At 41.6% G+C, this 20,047-nt stretch overlaps 1 protein-coding gene across 1 annotated transcript in view; it reads left to right on the plus strand.

Annotated features, from left to right (window-relative positions):
• LOC131780964 (dynein axonemal heavy chain 10) overlaps positions 1 to 20,047 on the plus strand; it is a 43,905-nt gene that overhangs the window by 22,086 nt on the left and 1,772 nt on the right. The window contains exons 33-62 of the mRNA XM_059097595.2: positions 29 to 220; positions 540 to 658; positions 1,078 to 1,372; positions 1,655 to 1,912; positions 2,409 to 2,625; positions 2,929 to 3,206; positions 3,452 to 3,739; positions 4,159 to 4,557; positions 4,833 to 4,994; positions 5,089 to 5,410; positions 5,511 to 5,599; positions 6,043 to 6,282; positions 7,321 to 7,518; positions 8,158 to 8,489; positions 8,688 to 8,853; positions 9,354 to 9,506; positions 9,755 to 9,972; positions 10,796 to 11,165; positions 11,531 to 11,666; positions 12,309 to 12,552; positions 12,649 to 12,778; positions 12,973 to 13,246; positions 13,818 to 14,077; positions 14,287 to 14,625; positions 15,628 to 15,828; positions 16,231 to 16,340; positions 16,962 to 17,157; positions 17,570 to 17,726; positions 18,400 to 18,773; positions 19,371 to 19,538. Of these exons, the coding sequence (XP_058953578.2) occupies positions 29 to 220; positions 540 to 658; positions 1,078 to 1,372; positions 1,655 to 1,912; positions 2,409 to 2,625; positions 2,929 to 3,206; positions 3,452 to 3,739; positions 4,159 to 4,557; positions 4,833 to 4,994; positions 5,089 to 5,410; positions 5,511 to 5,599; positions 6,043 to 6,282; positions 7,321 to 7,518; positions 8,158 to 8,489; positions 8,688 to 8,853; positions 9,354 to 9,506; positions 9,755 to 9,972; positions 10,796 to 11,165; positions 11,531 to 11,666; positions 12,309 to 12,552; positions 12,649 to 12,778; positions 12,973 to 13,246; positions 13,818 to 14,077; positions 14,287 to 14,625; positions 15,628 to 15,828; positions 16,231 to 16,340; positions 16,962 to 17,157; positions 17,570 to 17,726; positions 18,400 to 18,773; positions 19,371 to 19,538 (6,885 nt within the window). The remainder of the gene's footprint in view (positions 1 to 28; positions 221 to 539; positions 659 to 1,077; positions 1,373 to 1,654; positions 1,913 to 2,408; positions 2,626 to 2,928; positions 3,207 to 3,451; positions 3,740 to 4,158; positions 4,558 to 4,832; positions 4,995 to 5,088; positions 5,411 to 5,510; positions 5,600 to 6,042; positions 6,283 to 7,320; positions 7,519 to 8,157; positions 8,490 to 8,687; positions 8,854 to 9,353; positions 9,507 to 9,754; positions 9,973 to 10,795; positions 11,166 to 11,530; positions 11,667 to 12,308; positions 12,553 to 12,648; positions 12,779 to 12,972; positions 13,247 to 13,817; positions 14,078 to 14,286; positions 14,626 to 15,627; positions 15,829 to 16,230; positions 16,341 to 16,961; positions 17,158 to 17,569; positions 17,727 to 18,399; positions 18,774 to 19,370; positions 19,539 to 20,047) is intronic.

Here is a 20,047-nt window from a genome sequence, read left to right on the forward strand (position 1 = left end):
TTCTCTATTGAATTTTTACTTCTTTCAGGATGTAGTGTTAATGCGTGCATTGCGTGACATGAACTTGCCAAAGTTTGTGTTTGAAGACGTACCACTCTTCCTCGGTCTCATAGCGGACTTGTTTCCAGGCCTTGATTGTCCAAGGGTACGGTACCCAAATTTCAACGACGCAGTTGAAGCAGTGTTACAGGACAATAAATACATTTTGCTTCCACATCAGGTAAAGCATAATTTATAACGCCACATTTCGAGAGAGAATTTTTCTCGGGATCCAGCGAATACAATTTACGGGCGTGTTCCATTTGACTGGAAAATATTTTTACTGCACCTTTTGCAAGCAGTTTCCGGAACGTGCAAACTATCTGGCTCTGAGAGAATAGGGGGGAATCTTTGGGAAAATTGTCTTCTTTTCGAGTCACCTTTTTTTTCATTTACATTGACTTCCTAGAAGTTTCGACATCATATCGCTCTTTTAATGTTTAGCTTGAGGTAGTTGAAAGATTTGTAGTTCAACTAATATACATGTCTCTGCGTAACAGGCCGATAAAGTTGTTCAAATGTACGAGACCATGTTGACACGACATACAACCATGATCGTGGGCCCCACTGGAGGAGGAAAGACTGTTGTTATTAACACATTAGCGCAGGCGCAGACACGGTAAGATGAATTCTTCACCTATGTCAATTGCTTGCGAGCAGGCCCTCATTTTTTACGTCTAACCGCTATCAGGGAGACACAGGCCTAAGGCACTTAAAACCTGAATGTGTGTTTAGGCTTTCCTTTCTGCAATTGAATTTACTCTAGCGGATTTTTTCATTACTCATCATCCTGAGGTCAAATGTGACTTAGCGGTTATATGGAAATGTAAGGGCTGCGGGATGAATGTCAGTATCTGAACAACTTCCTACCTACCCCTCCCCTAGCCCACATTAGACTTAACTTGTTATCATTTGACTGTTGCTGTTAGGGGAGGGGTAGGTTCGCAGTTGCTCAGATACTGACATTGATAGGGCCAGCCAACATCGTCTGGCGCAACTAGTCTTCCGTTTATTGACCCAACCTTTTTTTATCTCCAGTCTGGGCATAACTACAAAGATGCATATTATGAATGCCAAGGCATGCACAGTTGTGGAACTGTACGGAACGCTGGATCCTGTCACCAGGGACTGGACTGATGGATTACTGTCCAACATCTTCCGTGAGATAAACAAACCCACTGATAAAAACGAACGCAAGTATATCGTGTTTGACAGCGATGTGGACGCCCTGTGGGTAGAGAACATGAACTCTGTGATGGACGACAACAGACTGTTGACTTTGGCTAATGGCGAGAGGATTCGGCTTCAGAAACACTGCGCCTTGCTGTTTGAGGTAACTTCAGTTTAAAATATTGACCAATGCACGCTCTTCCCATTTGAAACCTCCTTTTTCATACTGGTGCATTGTTGACTCCGTTGAATTGGGTGATCATATTGCATGTGGCTGTAACGAATTGCTGGTTAAAAATTACTTTTGAAAAAAAAATGTTGCTCATCTAAGGTCTTTGTAAATTTTCCACCAGGTAATTTTATTTGGAAAATTGACTTCTCATAATTTGTACGTTAAAAACTCTGCGACGATTAAGAAACTAAAATATCTCAATTCCCAACTCAGGTTTCAGATCTTCGTTACGCTTCTCCGGCCACTGTGTCCCGTTGCGGAATGGTGTACGTGGATCCTAAGAATCTGGGCTACAATCCTTACTGGCAGAAATGGTGCAATGCTCGAGGAAATGACAAGGAACGAGAAGAGCTCAACAGACTCTTTGAGAAATATGTGCCTCCCTGCATCGATTTGATTCTGGAAGGAATCATCGAAGGAAAAATCGGAAAGAAGTTGAAGACGATTATTCCTCTGACAAATCTTAACATGGTAGGTGATGGTTTTGTTCAGAAAAATGTTTGCTAACTTATTATCAAAAAGCTACGTATGGAGTGACGTGGTGCACCAGCTTACTAGGTGGACTCTGGATGTACAGGGCCAGGTTCGAGTCTTGGCCAGCTTTTTTTTTCGAGAAAGAGATTTTACTGTCCCTATGCCTCTCTCTGGCAATGAGCAAAAACTGACATCGATGTGCTGATACGAAAAATATGGGATCAATGTCATTTTTTGAGCAACTGCACACCTGCCCCTCCTCCAACCCTATTTTGCTATCAATATACTTATGTTGGGTTAGGGGATGGGTTGGTGCGTCGTCGCTCCGATACTGATATTGATCAAAAATATGTTGGTAGAGGATGATGAAAAGTGTTTCATTTCATGATCTGTCGTCACATCCAGGAATGGTAGAAACGTGTTGTGCAAGTTTTAAACTTGATTCTCTCAGCAGTAACTTGTAATTAATAATTTCATTTATATTTCCCTCCAGGTCGTACAATTGTCCCAGATGCTCGATGCACTGCTTCCCCCTGCAGAAAACGCTCAATTCCTGGGAACTGAAACAACAGAGGCTGTTTTCCTGACCTCGTTGACTTGGTCGCTAGGGGGAGGCCTACTGGAGGATGGGCGGATTGTTTTTGATGGATTCGTGAAGAGGATCGCGTCTTTACCTCAGAATCCAGCTGAAGGAAGCGTTGTTAAACCAGGTTTGAATTCAATTTCTTCAACGATGAAGGGCTGACGCTCGAAACGTCAGCTTTAGAAACTCTATAAGTTATACAATCTACAATTTTCATATTTTTTCTTTTTTTCATTTCTTTTATGGTATATAGGGGGACAAATTATCTTGTCACAAGTTTCGCCAAGGCTGAAAAGGCATTAAGAAAAATATTTTTACACCTGAAAGCCGTAGAATTTGTGTTTACTTTTTTGGAATCGTTTTTGCTTTTGAGACATAACAAGAAGTGGTTTTCAAGCCATTTTCCCATCTTTTTTTTCTTGTATGTCAGGTGAGATCCCGAGCGCTCAGCCCACAGTGTTCGAGTATTATTTCGACACGAAAAAGGGCCTTTGGGTACCCTGGGTTGACGTCATCCCTAAGTACGTCCACGACCCCGAGAAAAAGTTCTCGGAGATTTTGGTGCCCACTGTGGACACTGTCAGGACAACATGGCTGCTTGAGCTGATGGTTAATATTAAGAGACCTGTGGTACTTGTGGGGGAGACTGGGACCTCCAAATCGGCAACTACAGCGAATTTCTTGAGAGGACTAGATAAAGATGCTACGGTATGTTGTACACAAAGGAAATTCAGTAATCAAGTTATATTTTGTCTTTTTTTCTTAAAGAAAGAAAGTGAACTGACTGAGTGGAGAGGAGATTTATGTGTCTGAACATTGATAACTGAACGGCTATCACTCGACTGCGATGTATTTTTCACTGAAAGTAACTTATGTTCGAGCCAACTATTCTTTTTGGCTTTGCCTTGTTCAGTTATGCCTTAGTTATTTATCTCTTTTTTTCTATCTGATAGCTTCTTCTCAACATCAATTTTTCGTCTCGAACGACGTCCATGGACGTCCAAAGGAATCTCGAGGCAAACGTAGAGAAGAGAACAAAAGACACTTACGGTCCCCCCATGGGTAAGAGACTTCTGGTTTTTATGGATGACATGAACATGCCACAGGTTGATGAGTACGGAACACAGCAACCAATCGCGTTACTGAAATTACTCCTTGAGAGGGGAGGCATGTATGACAGAGGAAAGGAACTCATCTGGAAGAACTTCAGGGATATTGGCTTTGTAGCCGCCATGGGAAAGGTACAGTAGGTTGAATTAGAGAAAGTTTCAAGTTATTGTCGATGGTAATGTGGCATCCTTGGTTTTGCTTTATTACGCTCTGTAATAGTTCTAGAAAACGCGTGCCGAATCAGATTCAAAACTAATAGTGACTTTTCCAATCCAAGCGAACTGGTTTAAAAATATGCTTTGGGTGTTAAAGTGATAAGATTTCTGTGGGGAGTAACTTTTTTAAGTTTTAACCGCATTTCCAAAGGAAAATGAATACTTTTTTTTTTTGAAGTAAAAAACGCTTTCTAACTTTTGTTTATCAACGTAGTAATTTCTAATTTTTTTTCCCTCTCTCTATCATATGCTTTTCACAAAGCAATTTGTGGTTCTCACACTTTTTTTTTTTTTTTTTACCTTTTTACACTTCATTTTTCGTTTTTTTCTTCCAGCCGGGTGGTGGTCGTAATGAGGTGGACCCGCGTTTCATTTCGTTGTTCAGCGTGTTTAACGTCACTTTTCCTTCACAAGACTCCTTGACGAAAATATACCATTCTATTCTTAACGGGCATTTGGAGCCTTTCAAAAAGGAAGTCAGAGAACTAGCTTCCAAGATCACAGCCTCAACACTGGAGTTTTACAACAAGATCATACAAAATCTACCACCGACACCCTCTAAATTTCACTACATTTTCAATCTGCGGGATTTATCCCGTGTAACCCAGGGATTGTGCTTAAGCACACCCGATAGGTTTGATACCCCCGGACAATTCGTCCGACTGTGGAAGAACGAATGTCTCCGAGTGTTCTACGACCGCTTGACGAGCTCGTCGGATAAGAAGATCGTGAATGTAAGTAATTTACATATTTGTTCCTCTATGAATCTTCACGGGCGGTGTTTAACTGAATCAATCAGGGAACTGACGTAAAATTACCACCAACCAGCTCAGTCTTACTTTGAAAATGATTAAAAAATGTCAGGAAGAAATCCTGTCAAAATTTGACATTTCAAAAAAGGGATGTGGGTTCAGTAATAATTTGAATACCGACTAAATTGCGTGTCTCCTCTGCGAGTTTCCTTTATTGCTATTTATACTAACGTGTCACGGTTATTTCCCCCTGTCAGGGATACATCAGCGAGCTGGTAGAACAGAACTTTACAAGTTATGTGGACACCGTAAATCGAGAGCCCATCTTGTTTGGAGATTATCGTAATGCTTTGACTGAAGATCCGCGCTTGTATGAAGACATCGTGGATTATGAAGCAGCCAAGGCTATTTTTGACGAGGTTCGTAGCGTATGCTGCTTTCTTTTGAAGAAGAGTCTCTCTCGTTGAGTTTTATATTTAAAAAATTTGATTTTTTTTCCTGTTCTCATAACAGATTCTGGAGGAGTACAACATGGACCACGTACCAATGAACCTTGTTCTTTTTGATGACGCCATCGAGCATCTGACACGCGTACACCGTGTGATCCGCATGGAGAAAGGCCACGCCCTTTTAGTGGGGGTTGGAGGCAGTGGTAAACAGTCCCTAACCAAGTTAGGCGCCTTTTCTGCTGGATGCGAGGTATTTGAGATCACCCTTACAAGAGGCTATGATGAGAATTCCTTCAGAGAGGACCTGAAGGGACTTTACTCGAAACTTGGTTTGGAAAACAAGAAAATGGTGTTCTTGTTCACTGATGCTCATGTAGCACAGGAAGGTAAAATTCCCAAACGATATTGGCACATTAATACGACAAACAACACCAAAATAAAGATGGCACTGATCTGCATAGCATTAATGTTTTATTGCATTCCTAGGCTTCCTCGAGCTCATCAACAACATGCTCACGTCAGGAATGGTTCCTGCGCTATTCCCAGATGACGAGAAAGAGGGAATCATCGGCCAGGTAATTTCAAATTGGCTATTGAAGATCCCTACGGGTCATATGTGTTGTCGATTCTTGTTTTCGTTTTAAGGCTTTCCTCCGAGAACTTCAGTTTTCTCAGAAATTGAGGTGGTAATTCATGAATCTGAGACTTGAGAAAGCGATTTTGAATGAAGCACTGTGATTGGTCCGCAAAACGTGTACCAGCCAATCAGGTGGAAACTTGTGCCAATCGTGACGTGTTCACTCACTTTTCCCGCGCTTAAGGCCGTTGACATGTATTTCCTTTAATTCTTCTCATTCGCTCCTCGTGCCAATTTTTCTTCGCCTTGATTGGTTGTTGCGATTACTTTGATTTTGGTTTCACGATATTCCATAGAAAACTGTTGGATTTGAAGAAAAGACTATTTCATAGCTTGGTTTATTAAACAAAAGTATATTCCTTTTCTTCTTCTTACCTTCAGGTTCGTGATGAGGCAAACAAAGCCGGAGTACCACCTGCACGGGAATCTATTTGGCAGTACTTTGTTAACAAATGCGCAAACAATCTGCACATCGTTTTAGCCATGTCACCCGTGGGAGACACATTGAGGACACGATGCCGCAACTTCCCTGGTCTGGTCAATAACTGTAGTATTGACTGGTTTACAGCATGGCCACAACAGGCACTCCATGCTGTGGCCTCAGTATTTTTGGGAGAAAACGTAAGTTGACGAGAGCCGTAGACAACTCTATGATAATGCCTTTTACAGGGTACGCATGACCTTGAGCCAATCAATCAATAAGTGTATTGTACATCGTATTCACATTGCAATCTACTTAATGACTTCATGGTGTTATGTTCTTGGGAAAAATTTTGAAGTCTCGCAGTGCCTCCTCTACTCAGGAGTATGAATGGGTATTGGTGAATTGTCAGGGAAGCCTGATGAAATGGGAAGGGAGGGAAGGGTAAATTTGCGATGTATTGGCCTCTCATCCAGGAGGTAGTATCAGTACTCCTAGTCGCTTCATCCTAAGGAAACTGGGATAAGATCCGGCTAGATGGGCCACTTGGCTCGAGTACAGACTTTACCTTTTCAGTTTTACATTGTATTGAATGCCACTCAAGATGAGTAGGTTATTCATAATACTTATTTTCAATAAATAGATAGCGTTATTTTTTTCATAAGGCTACTGAATTACGAAAAAGTTTTTAAGGAGCGCGTAACAATCAATATAGTTCCCTGTTAAATGCCCCTCTCCAAGAGCGCGTAACGACCGCTTAGATACACGCTTCACTGATCCATCAAAACAGAAATTGTATGTGGAGTTAAAAAATTTCAGGGTTGTTTAGTAGTCAAGGTATTTTTCAAATAGCCTGTTTTTACCCTGAAAAGTTGACATGCTTGTTGTGCGGAGTAATTCAACCTTAACTCTTTAACCCTTTGACTCCCATGAGTGACCAAGATCCAAGACAGCATTTCTCCTCTCAACATCAATACAAAATCAAGCGGTGGGACTAAAAAAAAAATGCAACAAGGGGATTGTTAGTTGATTCAATACTAAATTCTCTGAAGTCTGAAGGTCTATAATAAGAATTGTATGGCAAGGAGAATTACTAATGAGATCTTGCAGAGAATGGGTTAAAGTTCTCTCTAATTTTTGAGGGAAGTACTGAAACAGTTTTTTACAGGTTATTCTTAAAACTTGAATGACTCCTCTTCGCCAACCTGTTGAAACTTGTTACTTTATCTTTTCTTCAGAACGACAAGATACCCGATGAGCACCGTGAAAATGTTGTTAACCACGTGGTGTTTGTGCATCAGACTGTCGGCGTGTACAGTAAAACATTCTTGCAGAAGCTGAGGAGAGTTAATTACACCACACCAAAGAATTACCTGGACTTTATCAACACGTACAACAAACTGTTGGAGGAGAAAGACAAGTTTGTCTTGGAACAGGTTAGCTTCACGTTCACGCAGCTCTCTGGCCTGTGGTCCGCAATCACGCCCTCATTATTCACGCTGCAGGACGTACGTTTCTCCACCCGCGGGAAGATTTGAGACCCGTAGGGAAGAGGTTTGCCAGGGTCTGGATCCATTGCAGACCTCTTGCCGCTTCCTCTCGTTGCTCAAGGTGTCATACTTTCCCGAGGGCGAAGAAACGCCGGTGCTGAAGTGCTATTAATGAGGAGCAGCTCGTTGACTCGCCGCTATCATGTTGTACTCTGGAAGAATGACATGGCTGGCTTCCATGAATGGAGACTGTATTAAACGAAACAAAACTTTTCCTTCTTCCTTTCTGCAGTGGATGTTATGATATATTCACGCGTAATTAAGCATATTGATTTGAACCAGGGGAATAGAGTAATTTTCATTTGAGTGTTGAAATGTTTTTACTTCACTTTGATTAGTGATTGGTCCAGAAAAAAACTCGTGCCATTCTCTCAAAACTAAAAACAAACGCGACTTCGTCACTTGCTTCTAGCAGAATGCTTCTTTTCACTTCTAGTCCTCATGTACCCAATCAGTTATCAAATTATTTTTCTAGTAAAGGGTGATCGCGTTTTTCTCCAAATAATATTTCGACTTTTGCTTTAGTGTCATCGTCTTGATGGAGGCCTCAGCAAATTGCTGGCCGCAAGCGAACAGCTGAAAGAACTGAATGAAAAGCTGGAGATTCAGAAAGTGGCGGTGACAGAGAAAAGCGAGGCCTGCGAGAAACTGCTCTCAGAGATTCAGCGTGCCACGGAACTAGCAAACGAGAAAAAGGCCATGGCGGTTGGAAAGAGAGAGGAAATAGCTGAACAGAACAAGGAGATCGTTGTCGAGAAAGCCGAGGCTGAGGAAGCTCTTGCCCAGGCTCTGCCTGCGTTAGAAGAAGCTAAACTGGCTTTGCAGGATTTGGACAAATCTGACGTCACTGAGATCAGGCACGTGTTCTAACGTGCTACCTAGAGATGGGGCTGAAAAAATAAACAAACATGGGACGGCCTTAGTGAAAACTAGTTTCTCAATTTTGAGTCGCTGTCGCGTAATGATTAATTGATTATTTATTTCACTTTCTTCTCTATAATCACGTTGGGAGTAGTACTCATGATGGTTATTAACCTTCCGTTTGCTCTCCCCAGGTCATTCGCCAAACCCCCTCGCGCGGTACAGATGGTGTCAGAGTGTATCGTCGTAATGCGTGGTTATAAAGAGGTATCATGGAAACAAGCGAAGGGAATGATGTCTGAAGCAAACTTCTTGAAGAGCTTGACAGATATGGATGTGGATGGCATCACAAGCGCTCAGGTAACGGGTAGAGATTAAGGATTTTTTTCCACTGGCTGAGTGAAACGAAACAAATGGAGATACATAGGTGTTTTTCACCCACCACTTGGGGTCTGGAATAGGTGACATGACTTTGCCGAGGAGTACTTTATGTTGCCTAGCCAGTACTGACCTTTTCTACTCAACCACTCGCTCCAAAGATTTTTTATAGTTGCACTATATAATGGTTAAGTGTCATAAAACTATAATGATTACAACGGACGATGATAGGAAAGGTAACAATAACAAATAGCAAGCGCGCAACAGTACTAGTTAACATCTGACATTTCATTGTAATTTTTCGGTGCGATTGGTTGAAAGGATGGCTGAACGTGCTCGACAAATCACAGATTAAAAAAAACCAAGCCAATACTGAATCACGCTCAAATAACAAATGCGCGATAGAGCCAAACCATGGCGCCTCCAATTTCCATTGAGTTTATTGTGTCTTCTTCTCTCTTTTAACTGTGGTATTCCTTTAGGTGCGTCGCGCCCGTGATATGTTGAAGGAGATGAACATCACAGTAGAAGAGATGAGAGAAGTCAGCAAAGCAGGAGCTGGATTACTCAAGTTTGTGGTGGCCGTGCTTGGCTACTGCTCTGTTGCCAGGGAAATCAAACCAAAGAGAGAGAAGGTAGGTGTTATGAACATGATCCACAAGGTTGTCTGAGACAAATCTAATCCGTGATAGAAGTAATTGGTTTACATCCCTCTGGAAGGAGCGTGGGCTTATGTCTTGGACAGCGGCTGGTTACGAAGCTTAGAATAATACATAGTGTAACAATCCTACAGTGGGTCTACACGAGACCCTCTATACCACACTTACGAACTGTTATCAGTCTGTGCGAAGTGTGATGAACTATGTATCTTTTTGCATCGCAGGTGGCTAGGCTGGAGAGAAATTACCACCTGAGTAAGCGTGAATTGGAGAAGATCGAGAAAGAAGTGAAGGCTTTGGACGAGGAACTGAAGAATCTTGGGGATAAATACGATGCCGCCATGAGAGAGAAGTCGAGTTTACAGGAAGAAGCGGAAATTATGGAACGGCGCCTGATAGCAGCTGATAAACTCATATCTGGTCTGGGATCTGAGAAAATAAGGTAAATGAATTGAGACCTCTCATTGCCTGAGGGTGATTCAAGACACGGTCTTTAAGATAGCAGATTGTATTTTATGTTATAAGCACAGCATAGCTCTAAAGGCTGGTTTTCGCGATCGTCGAAGGCAAAGTCGGAGTTATTTTCATCGGCGTAGAGCGACACAATCCGATGATTTTTATCAGCTAAGTTGATAATGTCAACTGGGCAGCGTGAAGCTGACGTTGCGAGCGCCATGCCCTCGTTCTTCGCTCCTTAGCGTTTCCTATTGGCTCTGACGATGGGCTAACGCTCGTAACATCAGCTTTAGAAAGTCCTTGCGGTGGCCAATTTAAATTATCAACTCATTTCATCAAACCAAATTATCTAGTTATACTCCACACCGACGTAGCACCGTAGTTAGAAACGTACTCCCTTAATTTACGTAGAGAATAGATCCTGCTCGTATTTCTGTCACGCGTGACCCATGCACCGCACCAAGTTGGAGTTTCCAAGTGAAATCGAAAGTTGTAAGCCAAAGTATGGCCTGAGAACTCGCATTATGACCGGTTGGTTCTTCTACTTCTGCTTGCGACTTTGAAAATCTAGTTTACACTGGATCGTAGTTATTAATGGAATTGGATAAAAATGGAAATTTTCTGTTTGCCTCCAATTCCGTCAAGCTTGTGATTCCGCTTACGACTCCGATTTTCGATTTCACTTGGAAAATGCACCTTGGACTCCAGCCACTACTCCTTTGCGAGTGAAATCCAGGCTTGGAAGGTGTTCTTAGGTGATAAACAATCTTAAGTCTTTGATGAATCCCTTCTTATGTCCCCTCTCTCAGATGGACGGAAGACCTTGAAGAACTAAAGCGTCAACGAGTTCGTTTACTTGGAGACTGTCTCCTGGCCTCAGCCTTCCTCAGCTATCTGGGAGCCTTCACTTGGGACTTCCGATATGACATGTATCGGGGGGAGTGGGAGAAAGACGTCCTGAATCGAAACATCCCCGTGAGTCAACCCTTTAGGCTGGACACCTTCCTCACTAACGATGTGGAGATCAGTCGATGGACATCGGAGGGGCTCCCTCCGGATGAACTGTCGATCGAGAATGGTATCCTGACCACCCAGGCCAGCCGGTATCCACTGTGTATTGATCCACAGCAGCAGGCACTGAACTGGATCAAGAAGAAGGAAGAGAAAAACAATTTAAAGGTGAGATGTGCGTTTGTGTCAGTCGGATGCTCGGCAGGTTTTCGCTTTTTGAGAATTTTCAATCATGATATTTCAGTGTTTGAGTAGCCTTATCTTCTTAACTTTGTATTATGCCTTTCGCTTCAGAGATCTAATAGCTTATTCTTGCACCTGGCAAACATACATCTCTTTGTTGGATATTCCTGAGAATTTGGTGTCTGATCACCGTCGGAAGACAAAATTTCCAAGTTGATGATTTTCTGATTTCTTATTACCATCTGTTGGGCAGTTTTTGAAAGTTGTAAGAATAGTTTTTAATTTCATATCTCTTAGATGTGAAAGCCATAACTAATTTCATCGTCATTTCTTGTTGCTTTATCTTGTAGGTTGTTACTTTCAACGATCCAGATTTCCTGAAACAGCTCGAGTTGGCCATCAAATATGGCTTCCCCATTTTGTTCAAGGACGTTGACGAATACATTGATCCGGTGATCGATAACGTACTGGACAAGAATGTTAAAGGTAACAATAAAAAGAGAAAAAATACTCTAAGCGATGAAATAACCTTGTTACTACTGCTGTCAGGCGATAAGAGTACTTCTCTTGTATGTATTTATTCGATACTTACAACAGCCCTCTAGAAGAAAGCTCCTAGAGGAGAAAGAAAAGATTCTGTTTTGTTGGTACGACCGTATATTCTCGTAGAGTCTGATTTTTGATCGATTGCTATCGAAATTTAGTCACTAAACAACAGCCTATCAGATGCTGTGCATTACTCTCTCCTTACCTTTCGTCATAAAAAACGTCCTCAAAACTTTTTTTCGGTGGAACAAGGACGTCATTTTCAAGGGGTACAAATGACTTCGGCAATTGTTTTATTTGTAGAGCAGTTTTCAGTTGACCGTCGAAATACCAAAACCAAAGTAAACCAAAGGAAATTCAAACTAAAAACAGGCGAAAAACCTAAAGCGCGGAAAAACGCGAGTGACCAGGTCGCCATTGGTGTTAATTTTGCGTCTGATTGTTTTAAAGGATAACGGAAGTTTTCCAGACCAATCACAAAGACAAGTAAAGCAAAAATAAAATAATCCCTGATTACTACGACTCTCAATGACAAATTTCTGTATGTACTGCGACAATGTTGTTGTATTTTTTTCCTATCAGGCGAGCCTGGCCGCGAATTCGTTGTATTGGGAGACAAAGAAGTGGATTATGACCCAAGTTTCCGTCTGTACCTGAACACAAAGCTGTCCAACCCCAAGTACACACCCACACACTTTAGTCGTTGTATGGTTGTGAACTACACAGTGACTATGAAGGGACTTGAGGATCAGCTGTTGAGTGTTATTGTGGGATTTGAGAGGAAAGAGCTTGAGGAACAGAGAGAAAGACTTATTCAGGAAACCAGGTGAGTTGTTCCTGAGCACCAATGATAGTTGGACATATCGCTCTCTAGTGTTAAAAACGAGTCTTATTTTCATGGTGATGTAACATTTTGTTTTAGTGATAACAAGCGCCTGCTGAAGGATCTTGAAGACACGCTTCTTCGTGAGCTGGCTACGTCGCAGGGTAACATGTTGGATAATGTTGAACTTGTTCAAACTCTAGAAGACACCAAGTCAAAGGCTGTTGAGGTAATAATCTCGTTTGATTTCTTTCGTTAAATTTTAATCAGTCCGAGCTACTCCCAGAGTTAGCGTGGAATGGACTTCTCACTGTTTTACATCCTCTTCTTTGGGCAGGTCATTATTTTGTACGTCCTTCTTCCAACATTACCTCAATCTTTATCACCCACAAATGTCATATTGAATCTCTCTGTTCTCTCCAGGTCGGTGAGAAGCTAAAGCTTGGCGCCAAGACAGCAATCGACATCGACAAGCTCCGCGATGGTTACAGGCCAGCGGCAAAGCTAGGAGCGGTTCTGTTCTTTGTGTTATCAGAGATGTCAGCAGTGAATTCCATGTACCAATACTCCTTGGCTTCTTATTTGCAAGTGTTTGACTTGTCTTTGAGAAAGAGCTTACCAGATTCCATTCTTCCAAAACGACTCAAAAACATCATGGACACCCTCACTATGAATGTATACAATTATGCCTGTACTGGTAAGGGTATACTTCATGACGACCTATATGATACACTCAACCCTTAAACTTTCAGTAGTGATTAACATGTAACTCAGTTCTCCCCACAATATCCATACTTTTTCCAGCAAACAGGTGATGAGAATCTTCAGACTTATCAGATAGAGGTTGTTCTCTTGATCGAACGCCAAATTTTCGTAACCAATTTACAAGGAAATGTGTCGCAACCAGAGGAGAGAATTTATGAATAAAATTTGGGGGTAAAGGGGGCAATAGTTTTTACCTGGGAGTAACAATAAATCGTGTGCTGTGATGATGGTCCGGATGAAAGTAGTCCTGAAATGGAGTGTTGATAACGACAGTCACCGACGTTTTGACAAGCTCAACAGAAGTTATTTGCAGAATTCAGGCCATGAGCTGTTTATCGATCGAATGTTTAAGTTTTGGTGCATTGATCATTTTTTTTCCCGAATACTATTGGCTGGAAGGGTTAAATAATCCTTACAGTTTCTTTTCAAAGGAAAAGCAAGAGGGATCGTTTTGTATTCAACAACATTGTTTATCACGAGTATCTGTGTGTTTTAATCTTTAGGTCTGTTTGAACGTCACAAGTTGCTCTTTTCATTCCAAATGACCATCAAAATTATGGAGGCAGACGGAAAGCTTAACCCCGAGGAGCTGGATTTCTTCCTCAAAGGCAACATTTCTCTTGAAAAGAGTTCTCGCTCCAAACCCTTCCCTTGGCTGCCAGATCAAGGCTGGGAAGACATACAGAGACTCATGACTGTGACTCCAGACGCTTTCAGTTCACTGGCGGATGACATAGAAAGGAATGGGAAAGATTGGAAAGAGGTACGACGTTTTAATTACTATCTAAACGTAAGGAGAAGGCTACGTGGCCGACTGACGCTTTCTTTAATGTATATTTGAGCTTGACTGATCCGAATCCTTTAAAACTTGTATAGAAAATACTGGCCATAGTCTGGGTGCCACAAAGTCGTCAACTCTACTTAAAACTAACATTCAAGGTTGGATAATACCTCCATTTCATTTCTCTTTAGTGGTGTGACCAAGATGCACCAGAATCCGCCCCTTTTCCTGGTCGTTACGAAGAAAACCTGACAGACTTTCAACGTCTTCTTCTCCTGCGCTGTTTCCGTGTGGATCGAGTTTATCTGGCCATCACGAACTTCGTGACTGGCAGAATGAGCGAGAAATATGTGACGCCGCCTGTGATCAGTTTTGAGGCGATATTTGAGCAGTCCAACCCGTTCTCGCCAATAATCTTCATTCTCAGCCCCGGCTCGGACCCTGCTAGTGACTTGATGAAGCTGGCTGAGAGATCAGGCTTTGGTGGAAATAAGTTGAAGTTCCTTGCAATGGGTCAAGGACAGGAAAAGGTAACACCATTGATTTGCCTCCATTTGTTTGTTTTTTTTTAAATTTTATCATCATTAAGAGGCACACAAGCAGAGATGAGAAGGACAAAGAATATATATTCTCTTCTCTCCCAGACTCCCCTCCCGTCGCTCCCTACGTGGCATGCCACTCCGGCTGACTCGATTCTTATCCCTCACGCCTCTTGTAAACAATATTCCCGAAAAAAGTCATGTCATTATCATTATTATCAATAAACAAGGCCAAATGATATCAAGAATGCGAGTTTTAATAATACAAGCTAAGTGAATGACGAATTCAAAGTCACTTCAAATCATCATGTAAGTGTTGATTGAACAAGCTATTAAAGAATCAACTCAGTCCAGTGAACTTATTGAAAATTACCGAAAAAATGCCTAAAATCGTCTATAAATAATAGGCATATCACAAAGTTAACCTTAAAAATGTCCTTTCCGCCTGACCTTTTGCTTCTAATTTGTCCAAATCTTCTAGCCCCAAATCTGAGTTTTGACTGCTAATTTCTTCCATTACTTCAGTTTTCGCTCGAAGACGATTCGACGACTGAAAAAACTGCAGTTCAAAACCGGAGTTTCGCAAATGAATGGTTTTCCCGCGTCAACACTAGGCTTATTCTAATTGGTTAAAATCCATCGGATGATGAAGCAAGAGCCAATCAGCTGTAGGGCTGATAATGCATTAGCAGCCCGCTGTCAGTCTTTTGCGGCCCGCTGAGCGTGTGTTTTGAAGAGGCCGATTTTCTATTTGGCCGCGTATATTGATAATAATGGGCGATATGAGGATGAACAAGTCAGAAAGGTCCTATTAAATTGTTTCCAGGGTTTTAGAAATTGTAAAAGCTGTTTATGATAAATTTTAAACCTAATCTTCCTTTCGTATAGTTGTTCTATTTCGGTTCGTCCCAACTACAGTTCTGTCCGATTTCGAATTTAATTATTGTATGACGTAAACCACTTCAATATTCTTCCCTCTCTTTGCATTTGCAGTTAGCCCTGCAACTGCTTGAAACAGCGATCGCTCGCGGTCAGTGGCTGATGCTTCAAAACTGTCATTTACTGGTAAAGTGGTTGAGGGAACTTGAAAAAGTCTTGGAACGGATCAGTAAACCGCACCCTGATTTTAGGCTCTGGCTCACCACGGATCCTACACCGGAGTTCCCTATTGGGATCCTACAGAGGTCCCTCAAGGTAAGGTGATAAGTATTTGCAAGGAATCACCACATGATGTTTTACGAAACCTTTGAGGTATGTAGAGGAGGTGCAGTCCATTATGGTTTCGCGCTAGACTCTTGGTCGAAAGATCTTAGCTTAAGCCCAGGCTTAGATTGTGACCCAGCTCTCATTATTAGCGCTACGACACGAGCTTTGCTTAGCCCGCGAGCAAGTCTAAGTTCCGGAGCAAAGCAAGAGGTCTGATAAGGAGAGACACAATTCTTCTAGATGCTTCGTGTTTTAGAAACTAGGATAAGCCCAAGCGGTGCGAGCCTCTTGGTTCGCGGGAAACACTTGAATTTTTTTTACTTTTAGAGCCATGCTGACAGTTATTTCTTAACATTTCTGTCTGACTTGCATAAAACACTATTTTTTCAGGTTGTTACTGAGCCGCCGAACGGTCTAAAGCTGAATCTTCGCAGTACTTATCACAAGATTACCAACCAGGCGCTTGCTGACTGTCCTCACCAGTCCTTCCCACCGCTTGTGTACGTCAGAAATTGTATTTATTTACAATAAAAGCGCGCGCGAGGATCGTGGGGGTCATTTGATGGGATACTTCTCTATATTATTCATAAAGTGACTGTAATATCATTGAAGAGGTTGTAATTATTAGTATCACACTACGAAAGTCAAGTTTTCAAAGCATGTGTACCTTCCCGAGTTTTGCTCTGGATTCATGATGTCTTTTCTGGCCTGTCAATTAGGCAGATTAATTTGGTGACCATTAACCCTGTGACTCCCCTGAGTGACCAAGATAGCATTTCTCCTTACAAAATCAATACAATATCAAGCAGACAAGTGATGAGAAAAAATGAAAATATTAGTTGGGATTAGTGGTTGATCCAATACCAAATGCTCCAAACTAACATCATAAGAATTGTATGTTAGACAGTAAGGAGAATTGCTAATGAGTTATTGGTAGGTAGGAAAGCAAGAGCCCATAATAATCACACAGTAAGAACAGGTTGGATTTCAACGAGATAGAGTATGATATCTCTCTTGGCTGTCGCGGAATTTTTTTGCTTCGTTTATCAGACCTTTAGATTGTTGTGGTTTCAATTTATCTGTGGATGTAACTGGGAACCGGTTTTTTGTTTGCTAATTAGGTATGTGCTGGCATTCTTCCACGCTGTGGTACAGGAAAGACGAAAGTACGGGAAAATTGGCTGGAATATTGCTTATGATTTCAACGAGTCAGATTTCCGAGTGTGTATGACTTTACTGAACACTTATCTAACTAAATCACTGGAGAGTCCTGACAAGAGGATACCTTGGGCCAGTTTGAAGTATCTCATTGGCGAGGTGAGTCATTATTGACAAATTGAATCAGATAAATATGGGTTTCGCCTTGTTGAAAAAATAAATAAATACCATCTTTCGTCTACTACTTACCGACACGAAACTTCCGACATTGCTCGCCCTGGCAGTATGCTGGACGTGTGTCATACAAGAACCTTCTAATGGCCTCACTCACCGCCGCGTTTTCTGTTTCTCAGTGGTAGAGCATCAGAGCGCAGAATCCGAATGTCTATGGTTTGATTCCTCAGGAAAACTATAGATTTTTTTTTTCTTTGTCTCACGTTCGGGAAAAGACGAAAAACAAATTTATTGATTTCACCATCGAGCTTAAAAGTAACCATCTTTCCTATTTTAATAAATTGGATCTGTTGTAATGAGAATTGAATTTGTGGTGTTTTTCCTTTTTGTTCTGTAGGTCATGTATGGTGGACGGGTTATCGATGATTTTGATCGCCGCGTAGTGAAAACTTACATGGACGAGTACATGGGCGACTTTATATTCGATACCTTTCAGCCATTCCACTTCTACATGGGCGAAGAGGTGGATTACTTCATTCCCAAACCTGAAAAAGGTAGATATCAATCTCACTTCATTTCTTTATCTCGTCCCTTTACTGCTAACCTGTCCTCTCTTTGGAATTATTCCGTCCAAGACCCTGATCGTTTTTGTCAGTTTGGAAACTCTTCGGTCAGCCTTTTACCATTTTAGTTGTTAAAGAGGCTGCGTTGTAGACAAGCAGTTGAACAGGCTGTTTGAAAGCCTAAAGTGAAACAAACTGCTCTAATCTTTTTTTTTTTTTTTTTTATTTATTTATTTTTTTAACAAGGGTGACGTCAATTAATAGTCGACGTTTCGATAGTACAAGGCCAACTTACAAATTCGAAAGCATTATCTCTCAGTATGTGCACAATGATTAGTCAATTTGGCGGGCTATGTTTCACTGTACAGCCCGCTAAATTTAAAAGTTTGTTTGAACCGAAATCTTCCTCCTCTATCGGTTAAAACCCAGGAATACAAGAAATATCTTATTAACCTCGTTTTCTCAGTCTGTTCTATGATTTACGGACCCTCGTTTTTGCCGCTCAGATTTGTGGCTCAAAAGCTTCACTTTGGATCATAAATCCGTGCGGAAAAACTCCGTCTGTAACTTGCATTACGCACCTTGAACCCAGTTGGTAAGAGAATTTATTCAACATTTAAATGCGTAACACAGAGTAATGTATCAAAACTTTTCACTATTTTAGATGCTCCGGAGTGTAACCGAGACTTATACGTGGACACCATTGAGGATTTGACCCTGTCTAACACACCTGACGTCTTCGGTCTGCACCCCAACGCGGAGATTGGTTACTACACTCACTCAGCCAAGGACATGTGGAACCACTTGGTGGAGCTGCAGCCTCAGACCGGAGGAGAGTCAGGAGGCATCAGCCGGGAGGAGTTTATAGGCAAGATCGCTACCGACATTCAAGGCAAGCTACCTCCTCTCTTTGATGTGGATCGGGTCAGGAAGAACATCACAGACATCACGCCGACTTATGTGGTGTTACTGCAAGAGCTGGATCGGTTTAATGTCTTAATCAGGAAGATGTCAACTTCGCTTATCAACCTTCAGAGGGTGAGCAACTGCAACTTTTTTCCAGTGGACACTCAAAAATTAGCGCACATTCGGAAAACGTTATTCCAGATATTTAACGTTCTCAAATTTAACATTCAGTTGGTGCAAAGCGATCCAGAATCACAGACGTTGTCCGTTATTATCCAATTTTAGATGCTATTGTTTGCTTTTGGACGCTAATGTCTGATTTTGAACGCAAGTGTCTGAATGCCGACACCAGTTTCCGACTCTAGACACTAGCATTCGATTTTAGGCACTAGTGTCCGGTCTTGGACACTAGTGTTGGATTTTAAACACGAGTGTCGGATTTTAGACTTAAATGTCCGATTTTAAACACTAGCGTTCGATTTTGGACACTTGTGTTTGATTTTAAACACTGCTGTCTGTGTTTAAGGCCAGTCTTAAAGCTACCGTCTGATTTAAGACACTAGTGTCCGATCTAGATGACGTTAAACTGACAAAAATTAACTCCCTGTACTCTTCGTGCCTGTTTTAATTATCGTTGGCCGCAAATGTTTAGCTTATATTGTAATATTGTTTCGGTACCCTTTTAATCAGCTGTGCATTCATTTAAAATATGGTAATTCTCTATACCAGGCTCTTGCGGGGGAAGTAGGAATGAGTAGTGAACTGGACGAAGTGGCACGTGCTCTGTTCAATGGTCAGCTTCCTAGTATTTGGCGCAAGCTTGCTCCAGCTACACTTAAATCGCTCGGCAACTGGATGGAGCATTTCCTCAAACGCCTTAGCCAGTACAACAAATGGGTTAGTAGTCGTCTGACACCTTTGATTATTAACATTTTGATATTAAATTAGAGTGTCAGCTATTTATTATGGACTGGCTCGTATGAGCACTTAAAAGAAGTTGCTGGTGGGATGTCCGTGAATTTGACTACATTTATCCTCTGTGGAGAAGAGTAGAGTTCGTCTCAACCAATCAAATATCAGGGTCCTTAAAAGCTCGCATATTTGTTTGATTGTGTTCGAGTTGTTCGTTTTGTTTTTTGTATTTTGTATGCGCGCTCCTTGCTTGCATTCTCTTGCTTACATTCTCTTGCTTACGGGAAATCTGTTGGGCGATCTGAACAAACCAGGTTCGTTACGAGCTCATTTGCTTGTTTCCTTTTATTTTTATTTGTTTTGTTTCCCCACTGACTCGGAGAATATATTTTGTGATCATTTATTTGTATGTTACCCATTCAAGTAGAGAGGACTCGCTTACCAGGAAAACAAAACCCGATTTTTATGTAGGAATCACCAAAAATAGTGTAGAT

Source organism: Pocillopora verrucosa, chromosome 2 (genome assembly GCF_036669915.1).
Source record: "Pocillopora verrucosa isolate sample1 chromosome 2, ASM3666991v2, whole genome shotgun sequence".
Taxonomy (NCBI): domain Eukaryota; kingdom Metazoa; phylum Cnidaria; class Anthozoa; order Scleractinia; family Pocilloporidae; genus Pocillopora; species Pocillopora verrucosa.